At 37.3% G+C, this 12,239-nt stretch overlaps 1 protein-coding gene across 3 annotated transcripts in view; it reads left to right on the top strand.

Annotated features, from left to right (window-relative positions):
* Nucleotides 1-12,239, top strand: part of LOC107708728 (ubiquitin carboxyl-terminal hydrolase 33) — a 32,941-nt gene that overhangs the window by 4,694 nt on the left and 16,008 nt on the right. For all 3 annotated transcript variants that reach the window (XM_016513036.1, XM_016513043.1, XM_016513027.1), the window contains exons 3-10: nucleotides 1,177-1,230; nucleotides 1,584-1,646; nucleotides 4,965-5,117; nucleotides 5,522-5,627; nucleotides 5,717-5,786; nucleotides 5,896-6,009; nucleotides 6,115-6,193; nucleotides 10,609-11,011. In XM_016513036.1, coding sequence (XP_016368522.1) covers nucleotides 1,177-1,230; nucleotides 1,584-1,646; nucleotides 4,965-5,117; nucleotides 5,522-5,627; nucleotides 5,717-5,786; nucleotides 5,896-6,009; nucleotides 6,115-6,193; nucleotides 10,609-11,011 — 1,042 coding nt within the window. The remainder of the gene's footprint in view (nucleotides 1-1,176; nucleotides 1,231-1,583; nucleotides 1,647-4,964; nucleotides 5,118-5,521; nucleotides 5,628-5,716; nucleotides 5,787-5,895; nucleotides 6,010-6,114; nucleotides 6,194-10,608; nucleotides 11,012-12,239) is intronic.

Genomic DNA, 12,239 nt, shown 5'->3' with positions numbered 1-12,239 from the left:
TAGTAATTACACCATAAATGCATATAATTAAAGTCTACTGTGTTTCACAGTCAGCACATAGGCTATGGGTTTTTGGCTAGGTTTAAAGGAAAAGAGCACTTTTAGATAAACAAGGCAATAATAGATGGCACTCGTGGAGGTTGGAAAACAAAGTTCTTTATGAACCGCAGGATTGCTGGTAATAAAGATTTAAATGCAAAAGAAAAGGCAGTAGAGCTGACTGTTTCTGTCAATGGTAAGTTTTAATTTAGAATGTTTGTGATAATGTAAGAAAAGTAGTTTAAATGTTTTGCCACTTGCTTGAGCAACTTAATATGTAAATGTAGAAGTAAATGCAAAAAAAGTAAAAAGTATTGAATAATGTGTTTCTTATATTTATTGCATTTAAACACGTCTATGAAAGATTGTATTACTGAACTGTGTAAAAAAAGAATCACAATGCTGAAAAAGCATTTTCAGTAACAATGTTTGGATTTCAAATCAAAATAATGATAAATGTTGTGTTTGTAGTAAAGAGCCAGGGATCAGTTGCTGACACTTGTGTGAAAGCACAATCAGTGCTGCTTCTGCAGCGATTACGTACCGCACATGGACTTCATACGCACTGCAAACGGAGTATATGTGAACCTCACATACAGCTGACAAAATCAGGCTTGTGCTGTGTGTAAGCTATTGTGCAACAATTGCACGATTGTAAAAACAAAAATGCAGTGCATGATCAAACATTTAGGTGAGATAAATATATATTTTTGAAAAATGTCTAAAAAATGCCCCCCATACCTCTCATATGAAAAAAAAATCCCTCTCACAAGAGACACCTAAGAGGGGAATTATTTTTTAAAAATGAAATTCAGGCCCTGAATAAATGTCTAAAAATCTTGATTGGATCATCACTATAAATAATTCTACATGATAAAAAGAAGGCTTTAAAAAGATCGGTATCGGTGATCGTATCGGCAGATACTGCTCTCTGTGATCGGCCTCAAAAATCCTGATCGGAGCACCCCTATTTGTAACATTATACATGTTTTGACTATCACTTTTGAACAGTGTAATTATCCTTGCTGAATAAAAGTATTATTTGAAATTTAAATAATTTTTCTGACCCCACACTTTGAAACTGTGGTCTACATGGCACATAGACATAGAATTAAGTAAAAATGTGTTTGTTTTCAGGGTCAGTGTCAAGACTGTAAAGTCGGGGGACCAAACCTTTGGGCTTGTCTCGAGGTAAGTTATCTTTATATTAAGTAATGTTTCTCCACAAGTTTGGTGTATAATGGGGATGCACCGATATTAAAATCCTGCAGCAATGGCGATTAGCTGCAAATTATTTTAACATTAATACCTGATAACCGATAAATGGCTGATATTAAAATTATATACTATTTTGTGTAAAAAAAGGAAAAAGAAAATTAATAATAATAATAATAATAATAATAAAAACTCTTAAATTACTTTTTATCTGTCTGGGTGAAAAAAAAAACTCTTTTTTTTTTTTAAATTCTTGATTATTGAAAGCTAGTTTATAGTGAAGCCTGTAGAGTAGCTATAATTTCATTTCATGTATATCTTTCATTCAGAATGGCTGTTCATATGTTGGCTGTGGGGAATCACATGCGGACCACAGCACTTTCCACTCTCAGGTTAGTCATCTTATTCTTTGTTTCTACTGTTTCTGTGTACTAATTATTCAAATGAATGCGCTTTATATTTGAATTATAGTAATTTACTACATTTTATTGTTTAAATTTGTTTTGCGTGAGTGTACTTACAGCTTAAGATGTTTTCACCCACAGTGAGTATAGCATTACAGCTCTACGATTACTTTTGTAGGTTGATTTAGACAGGTGAATCTGATCCCTGATCACATGTGTCACTGTGTTAGTTTCATGTCTCTTATTCTGATTGTGACTGGAGACTTAAATGATGCAATGAATCGCTGAAGTGTGATTTGAATTCCAGGCTGGCCTGTGGGTGAACTCATCCATTATTAATCAGCACTCCAGTGGGGATCTCCCTTCCCACTAAAGCCCATTTTGATTACCCATTACTAAAACCCCATAATGCTCTCAAAACACCCTTGTGCCTGTGTGAGAGCGACTGAGAGAAGACAGAGCCATCAGCCATACTTCCGCCACAATAACCTGCGTTTGTTGCAGTAAACAAAATTCAGCCCATGTTTTTTCTTTCACTAAGCTGTTTTCCTCTAGCAGGGTGCTTGTGGGTATAGAGCACTGCAGTGAAGATGTGTTTTTGTAGGTGAACAAGGAAGTTCCCCGGACAAAAACCCAATGAGATTTTTCCATTGGCTTTTGGATTATTGCGGAAAATAAGCTTTGTGACCAATGAAAGCATAAGATTTGGTTCATAATGATAATTGTTCACGAATTAACACGATGGGCCTCATTCATGAAACTTGCGTACATATATGAGTAAATTTGCATGCAAAACAGACCTTCCCGAAAACTCTCCTCCGGATTCACAAACTCTTCGTAAACGTCCGATTTGATAGTTAAACATGTGTATGTTAATGAATTCCAATCATTCGTAATAGGGCGCTCGTGCACGCTCATTCACAATTTGCATAATCCCCGCCTATAAATGACAGCTACGCAAATTGCGTGTCCAGGAACGCAGTGGAATATTCTGGTCTTGGCTCCAGTATATTGCATAAATGCAAAAAAGACTAGGCCATATGCCTAACAATAAATATTCAATAATGTGTGTGACCACCAAAGAGTTTTTAGCCAGCTGAAAAAATGTCAGGCGCTCTTCTTAAAACGACCAGCTGGTAGCGCTTGAGAACGCTTTGGTGGCACAGCGTTTTTCCAGCTGAGACACTTTAGTTGCTATGGTATGGAATATTAACGGCGGCAACGTATTAGCCTACTAGTATCTCATTTTTAAGAATTTTACTAAATATAATAAAGCTGTAACCAGTAATATTGACTTCTCCATCGTTGTAGGCAGTTGTTGTCGTTGTTGGCATTCGTAGGGAGCAGGTGTACATTTCTTTCGTATCAACTAAAATTTTAAAAAATACGAACATTTTCATGAATTCGAAAGTTTACGTTAGAACGGCTTTACGAACGATTTACACAAAAATTCGTTCTGCTCGTGTTTCATGAATGAGGTCCATTGTCTTTGAATTTTGAAGCTTAAATGCAATCGACAGAAGTAAAAAACGTAGACTATAAGTGAACTATACTACGGTTGCATGACCAAAACACAAGGCTAGTGAGTAGATGATTTGCAAAAAGGCCTAATACCAATTTGATAATGCTCAGTTCAAAAATATCAATAAAAACTTTTAATCACATATTGTTTTTTTTAAAGAGTTTTCAAATAATATATGTTTCCATTTAAATTCACTTAGTCAAAACAACAAAAGCAGTCAAATGTATTGGTTTTAATGACGACAAAAGAAGTGTTCAACGCGTCTCATTTAACTTAGAAACTGCAAAAAAAAGAAAAAAAAATGTTTATATGTAATTTTCTGTTGCTGTTTTGATGTAGTAATACCCACAGATGTCGCAAAAAACATCTGGGTCATGTTTGCATTTTCTTCTGTTACTGGCCATAATTCTAACCTTGAAATCAGGATTAGGCATAAAATAATTTCTTTAGAATCATTCATACATGTAAAAATCAGCCGAGAATTCAACAAATAGTTTTAACCTGGCTCAGAGGAAGATAGAAATCATGTGTTTGTTTGTCTTTGATTAAGGGATGGTACAAGACTTATTTACAAATAGATGTTGAAAGCAAAAATGCTACAAAATGCACATCATATTTTGTATCTTTGGAATCAGAACCTCAAAATTAGTAAGAAGCGAGTATTCAATGTCATTCAGCCAATATTATGTAGGGTGATGTTTTTATAATTTTTTCAATTGTGTAAATTGCAAGGATCATGAGTGCATTGGGCGTACCACAATTTATAATGTAGATGAGTTTACTATTATGTTACCCTTGCTGTGCTGTGAATTCAAATGCATATGGGCATGTACAACATCCTATCCATCACCGAAATGGTCGAAGTAGCAGATTTTGTCAGGGTTTGTATTTTGGCGCAGCTCTCATAAATGTTTTAACTTCCCCTGTCTGGCTGCAGTTGCACCAGTTCTAGTGCCGCAGTGAAAGCCAATCCAGACACATGAATAATGTAGAGACCCCTTTGCCCCCGCTGTGTGCATGCCCAGGCTTCACATCGCCACTTCCCATTTCCCCTGGTACATTTTCGCTCTTGTTGCAACACACTTGTGTTTTGCCCTAAATTTTTGAAGAGTCTTTCTGTTGCATTGTAGGCTTCATATATAGAGAAAGAGCACAGGACTCAGACTGCCTTTATTTAGGAAGTAAAAAGGCACTGATATAGAAATTTTGGCTTAATGAATAGCAGCAGATATTTTAAATCTGTACTGTTTTGTGAGATGTTAATAAAAAAAACGGGTTTACAATAAAGCTTCAGTGTTGAATTTGACATGTTTTAAATCATTCAAAATTATTAAAGATTTAAACAGAACCAATTATTTTTTTCCATACAAAACAACTGTAGGGTGATTACTGGTTGATTTTAGCTGTAATATTCATTGGTTCATTTACAAAATGTATAACAGGATTTGAACCCAACCCCCATGCAAGATATAAAATTACACCACTAGACTCATGATTCACAGTCCGCAAATAGGTAATTGGCATAAAAAAGAGTTTTCTGGATAAATTGGGGATGATTCATTCAGATGAATGCTAATGCTTCTGTTGCTACTACTACTACCACTAATTATTATCAAAGAAGCTGATATTGATATGCTCTATGTATGTATTGTGTAGCTCTAGTTATTGCTTTTTTTTTTTTTGGTAATATATGGAGAGGGTTTTTTTTTTTTGCATTTTGAACATTAAACTAGCATTTATTTCCATGTAAATGTCCATCAAAGCGCTGTGGCTTTTTCTTCCAGGAGACACGGCACAACCTGACGGTGAATCTGACCACTTTGAGAGTGTGGTGCTACGCCTGTACCAAGGAGGTTTTCCTGGAAAGAAAACTGGGTCCACACGCACAGTTGCCCAGCGCCGCCAAGCCCATCTCCCCAGTACAGACTCCCAGCCCGGTCAGAACTCTTACGCAACTTTCTGTGAATGCAAAGCAAAGTTTAGAAGTTTGGTTGTGCTTAGATAAAATCCTCCTTTATATTAAAAACATTGCCTTTGCTATTTAAAAATGACTATAAATGTTTGCATAGAAGACAAGACCAATCACAGTCATGCAAATATATGTAAGACCAAACACCAATCACAATTCAGTATGTACATTTTGTCATCATTTTTGTCAGTTATATCAGTGGTGATGGAAATTAGTTTTAATTAAATGTAATAAAAATCTCTAATAATTGATTCTGAGATTGCAGGTTTTCTGAACGTTGTTTAGGGGCACACAACTACACTTGCCTTTTTGTTTTTTTTTGCAAAAGGCGTGCTGTTGCTGATCTTCTTCCATTGTCTTTCTGGTTCTCAGGACCCCAAAGCTCCTGGGAGCCCCACCTCGCTGAGAGTTCCTCCAGCAGGAACCTGTGATGACCTGGATATAGAGACTGAGGAGGAGGATGAACTGAGGACCAGAGGTCCTTCATCTCTCATGTCTGGTGTTCTGTGCATTTGCTCTGCGTTCCACACTGTCAGTCTGAACCTTGTCGTCTGTTCCTCCTCACAGGTCTGACTGGACTGAAGAACATTGGCAATACCTGCTACATGAACGCAGCTCTTCAGGCGCTTTCCAACTGGTAAGAACCCCAATAATCAATAGTGTTTTTATCTTAGTGTCCTAATTGTTCTCTTTCAATCTAGTTTGGCTCTGGTTTAATCAATCTCTCTTTCTGGTTTATCGTCTAGTCCTCCACTGACACAGTTTTTCCTGGACTGTGGTGGTCTGGTGAAGACCGACAAGAAGCCAGCGCTATGCAAGAGCTATCAGAAACTCATCACAGACCTTTGGCACAAAAACAGGTACATTCCTCTCTTGTCATTTCCTATTTAAGTGTAATTTTTCAGGTATTTTTTTCCTCTTTGCTATTTTTTAACTTTCTTTGCTCTTGTTTTGTGTGGTTGCAGGAACTCCTATGTTGTTCCTACAAATCTATTCCAGGGCATTAAGGCTGTAAACCCAATGTTTCGTGGTTATTCCCAACAGGTATGTTTTCTTAAATTCATTTGTGTTAAAGCATTAGGGATGCACAGATATTAAAATTATGGCTTACATTATCGTTTGCGGTCAGTCATATTTATATTTTATAACAGAGAACAAACAAAAAAACTTACTGACAAACATTTGAACATTAATTTATTTTAAAATATATTTAGTCTAAATTAATCTAAAAAATAAAACCCTAAAAATGCTTTAAATGCTACAAGTGACAAGTGTTATTAAATTAATGAGTTTATTGATTAGATGATGGCAAGGCAATCTAAATGTTTTAATGTTTATGCACTTGTGTCTTGTAATATTGTCAGATAAATATACAGTATTGACTATGATATGATAATATGATTGGCTGTTAAAATTGGCTATTAATGATATAATACCAACTTATTGTGAAATGTATTTTTTATGCATGTTTTAATTGATAGAGTGCAGAACTTTATTTGACAAATAGGTAGTTTTATTTTAAGGTAATTGTTGTATTTTCATTTGATTACATTTTAAAAGGTTGATTAAAGAGTTAGTAGTTCAACCAAAAATGAAAATTCTGTCATTAATTACTCACCCTCGTGTTGTTCGAAACCCGTAAGACCTTTGTTCATCTTCAGAGTTTTCGTCTCTACTGCGTCACTTTGATGACGTCATTATGCCGGATCTGGGTCAGCGCCGCCACACACTCGCGTCATGATACTGTCGTGAACGTGCGTCCAAAGTGATGCAGTAGAGACGAAAATGTGGAATAAAGTCTAAAGGGTTAGTTCACCCAAAAATGAAAATTCTGTCATTAATTACTCACCCTCGTGTTGTTCGAAACCCGTAAGACCTTTGTTCATCTTCGGAGTTTTCGTCTCTACTGCGTCACTTTGATGAGTCAGCGCCGCCACACACTCGCGTCATGATACTGTCGTGAACGTGCGTCCAAAGTGATGCAGTAGAGATGAAAATGTGGAATAAAGTCGTTATTTTTGTTTTCTTTGCGCAAAAAAAGCTTCGTAACTTTACAGTTGAACCACTGATGTCACACGTGACTACTTTGTCGATCATCTTGCTACGTTTCTGGACCTTGATTGTGTTAATTACATTGCTGTCAATGGGAGGGTCAGAGAGCCCTCAGATTTCATCAAAAATATCTTAAATTGTGTTCCGAAGATGAACGAAGGTCTTACGGGTTTGGAACAACACGAGGGTGAGTAATTAATGACAGAATTGTCATTTTTGGGTGAACTAACCCTTTAAATTATTGTTTTATGAGTTCATGTAATTGCCAGAGTTTTTTTTTTTTTTTAAAGATATATTTATGGCATTTTATGCCTTTATTTAGATAGGACAGTATAGGTGGACAGGAAGCGAAGTGGGTGAGAGGTGAGAGAGAGGGGGATGGGATTGGGAAAGGTCTGCATTACCACAGTTTTTAATGGTGAATTTGTATTGGATCATAAAACACGGAATCCAGAAAAAAAAAATCTAAAAAAGGACAATTTCATAGGCCATATTATAGTTTAAAATATAAAAAATTAAATTGTTAAAGTTTTATGAATTTAGTTGATTAAACATGCATTTTGATGATTCTGATTTAATGAAACTCTTACACTGGTATCCAATATAAATAAAACATAAAACACAAAGTTTGGGAAAAATATAACCGATTTCATAGGGCCCTAGAATTCTTATTAAAATAATTTTTTATATAGTTTACCAATGGTGTGAGTTTGAGGCGGGACTTTCTGTTCAGTTCACCCAGTGGCAGATGAGGTCAAACTCAAATGATCCCGCTTGCTGTGGGAATTGCATCTGAGATTCTCACTTCGCTATTTCTCCTTTTCACCCTTCTTCTTGTCATACTTTGTCCTCTAGCTGCATTTAAGAAGACCCATTTTTATTCTTGATGATGAGAGATTCTATTCTCTTATATGGGGCACAATCTGATTCAGAGTTTCTCTAGATGTTTGATCACCTCCAACCACTGGAAAACATCCATTGTCATGCCTGGCTGGAGAGGAAGGTCGGTTGGAGAATTAGTGTTGACATGAATGGGCCATCATAGGCTGTTCAGAGACTGTAGGAAACATTAATCTCATTTTCAGGCTCACTTTCATGAAGCCCAGATAGACTGGGGGGGGCATTCAGTCAAAGTCAATGAATGCCTTGTTTTAAAGTCATTCCCTCTACAAAGTATAAAGGGAAATGGGCATTAATACCACCAATTGAATACAGCCAGGAAACCTTTTGTCCTTGTACTGCATTGACATAATACAGCGATGGCCTTCTGGTCTCATGTACTGTGTCCTGTTGTTGGAAACTTGTTTGCCTACCAGGATTCTTAATACCAGGATGTTAGAATGCCAGTTGCCATGTGGATGAGCCAGTAATGACTAATGTTCTCATAAGCTTCAGCTGTTCCTATGGCGATGGGGTCCCTGTGGGTCCCTGGCTAATCTGCGGTATACAACGTGAGCCTCCATGCGTGTTGCATTCTTTTGATAATGCCTGGAAACATTTGGTCAAAGAGTGTGTGATTGTCAGTGCACATGCCAGAATCTGACCACCAAGTTTAATGGACAAGTCAACAAGACAAATGTAGTTAAAGGGGAAGTTAACCTGAAAAATGAAAATACTGTCATCATTTACTGGCCGATATATCTGTACTTTAATCTTGGAAACCCCCTATTATTGGAAAGCTACATTTACAGAATAATTTATGGTCAACTGTTAATAATCAGTGTTGGGCAGTAATGCATCACTTAGTAACGCGTTACTGTAATTTGATTACTTTTTTAGTAACAGAGTAATTTAACGCGTTATAATTTTCAAAATAGTAATTAGAGTATAGTTACAAGCCGAGGTCTCTATACGTTACTGCCGCGTTACATTGCTGGAAAAATGCAGTGATTTCTAATCTAGATTGTAAAAAAGGATGTAGCTCACGCACTGTCGAGTCAAGTGCCAGTGGATTAGAGACCTGCTCTCCCGCGAGACCCAACGGAACAGAGTGCGGCGCGGGACAAGACTTGATAGGCGAGTCAGTGCAGAGACTCGTGTGTGTGTGTGTGCGGGATGCGGTAGAATAAAATTATTCACGGGACTCCCGCAAAATAGAAATATCTGAAACAAATAATTTGTTATTCATCTATTGCACAAAAGCAACATGAACTAATATAAAATATAAACGATTAACAGGTGCAAGCGTATGCACAGTTTCTATTTAGGCTATAACACATGTTTGCAGCGTTGCAGTGCTGAAATTTGCGTGCTCAAGAATCCTCTCATTATAACACATGAATTGTAGACATTATGAACGATTCATTATGCATAGGCTATATTTATTGTGTTATAACAGAGATCTGTGAGATTGCGATGAACTGAGATGTCTTTTAGAGATTATAAATGCAGCGCTCTTTGCTGGCATTCTGCCATGCCAAACCATGCATGCAGCAGCCGCTTGCTTTAGTTAAAAATAACAGTGTTCTGTGAATGTTGATGCTTTCATAACAAATATTTATCGGGAGTGTGTATGCTGGGATTTCATGAATTTCATGGAGGAAAAAAGTAATGCAACTAGTAATGTAACTAATTACTAATTACTTTTGAAATAAAGTAATCAGAACAGTAATGTGATTACTTTTAAAAGGAGTAATCAGTAATCAGTAATTTAATTACATTTTCAGAGTAACTTGCCCAACACTGTTAATAATACAGAGACCTGCACATGACAGGAACAAGATATTGTGGCCGTGAATTAAGAATTTGCTCCCAAAACTTAATACGTTTTCCATAATTTTAAATAAATTGTACTTCTGAAATAAAACAAGGGAACAAATTATTAAAATGAAAACACAAATAAATAAATCATGGGAATGTATTCTTAATTCGTGGCCACTATATCTATGTCATTTGTGGGGCATCATAAAATAAGGTGTTCCAGGAGCTAGAAATATTTGATATTTTGTGACGTTACATCCACACCACTAGGTGGCAGTGTGAGTCCAAGATACTGCAATATTGACCAGTGCAACGTAAACATTACCTATAAAGTGTAACTTTAAAGCCTGTTCACAACAAGAATGATACTAAAAAGATAACTAATAATACCTGTAACATTTGTATGCCGCTTTAATTGCTAAAGTTCTTTAAAGTCAGGTGGATTCTGATTGGCTATCAATCTTTTTATCGTTCATCAGCTGGAAAAAAAGTCATTCTGAAAGTGATTCCAGCGATATGTTTCTCCGTTTTTTTTTTCACTATAGCTGTGATCTGAACTTCCCCATTTTTAGAGTTAGAGTAATTAATAAAACTTTATAGTTATAGTTTTGGTCCTTGTTGAGTTTATTAGTTTACTAGTTTACACTAGTAAGCACTAGTTTGTGCTTATTTTGCAATAAGCTATCAAAATCTGTCTCTGTCCTAAGGACTCCCAGGAGTTCCTGCGTTGTCTGATGGACCAACTCCACGAGGAGCTCAAGGAGCCCATTCCTGACCCCGAGGACCCAAACCAGGCTGTGGCCATGGATGACAGTCCCGATGAGGACAACCACAGCCAATCAGATGACTTCCAGTCCTGCGAGTCTTGCGGCAGCAGCGATCGTGCTGATAACGAAGGCCCCAGAGTCCCAGAAGACATCAATGAAGCTGAGATACTGATTTCAGAGCAGAACCAAAACAACCGAGACTGGCAGAAAGAGAAGAATCTCATCAACAACCTGTACCGTGCCGGTTCCCATGGCGACCTGGATAAAGACGTGGACACGACCAATGATTCGAGGCCAATAATCAGCAGCCAAGGAGCCATTAAATCCCAGGGCCGAAATTTTGGTAAATGCAAGGCTGTTACTTCTATGCAGTTTTTACACCAACATGTAAACGAACAGCCTTACAGGCTCCAATAAACTCATGTTGAAGTTTTTTTTTTTTTCTTTGTAAAAAGTATACCATGTGGACTGTGAATATTCTGAAAGCATTTGATCTCATGGGTATTAGGGGTGCTCCGATTGATCAGCTACCAAACTATCAATACCACTGTCGGCCGATAATCGCTTTGGGATGTTTGATCAGCGGTCTCTATAAAGGCTGATCTCATAAACCGATCTCAAGCTGATGACGCGCCTGCTGTAAGAGGTTTGGCATGACATGCAGCGGCACCGTCTCAGTCTATGTCCAGCGCGGCTGAAATAATTATAATGCTGAAGGTGAGGTACAACTCATATTTCTTCATTAAATAACTTATAAAGTAATTTGAAAACTCTCTGAGATATACATTCACAAACAGCGTGAGTGAATCACTGCACACTCTCTCTCAAAATGCGCAAATGGCTTCAAATAACATCGCGTCTGCACTATAAGCGAGCTGCAAGCTGCATAGTTGACACAGGAATTCTCACTTGCACAATCGAGGCAGTGTTGCATCGTCACTAAAGTACAAATTGCATTTCTTTTTAATTCTTGCCAGTGTTTAACCATTCAGCAATCGCGTGCTCTCCTGGAGACTGTGCTCATGCACACTCGAAGTGCACACACATAACGCCAGGTTCACACATACTTCGTTTGCAGCGGTGCGTATTTTTCTGCGCTCATGTTAACGGATTAAAGCGTTCATACTGCGCACGGTTGCGGTCCGGCAGTGTGTTCTATGAGTGGTGCGTCTGCAGCAGTGCAGAGATTGTTTCCACACCGAGTTTCCTGTGGTGCACGTGCTGAAGTAAAGTGACAGCGCATTGTTTGCGGTAAATAAGAACATGGATTGACACGAAAATGTAGTAATTACACCATACATGCATATAATTAAAGTCTGCTGTGTTTCACAGTCAACACATATGGCTTTTTAAAGAGCACTTTTAGATAAACAAGGCAATAATAGATGGCACTCGTGGAGGTTGGAAAACAAAGTTCTTTATGAACCGCAGGATTGCTTGTAATAAAGATTTAAATGCAAAAGAAAAGGCAGTAGAGCTGACTGTTTCTGTCAATGGTAAGTTTTAATTTAGATTGTTTGTGATATAACATAAGAAAAGTAGTTTAAATGTTTTGCCACTTGCTTGAGCAA

Source organism: Sinocyclocheilus rhinocerous, unplaced genomic scaffold (genome assembly GCF_001515625.1).
Source record: "Sinocyclocheilus rhinocerous isolate Xijiao unplaced genomic scaffold, SAMN03320098_v1.1 scaffold1724, whole genome shotgun sequence".
Classification (NCBI taxonomy): domain Eukaryota; kingdom Metazoa; phylum Chordata; class Actinopteri; order Cypriniformes; family Cyprinidae; genus Sinocyclocheilus; species Sinocyclocheilus rhinocerous.
Note: the sequence above shows the minus strand (reverse complement) of the source record. Positions and strands in the feature narration are given on the sequence as shown.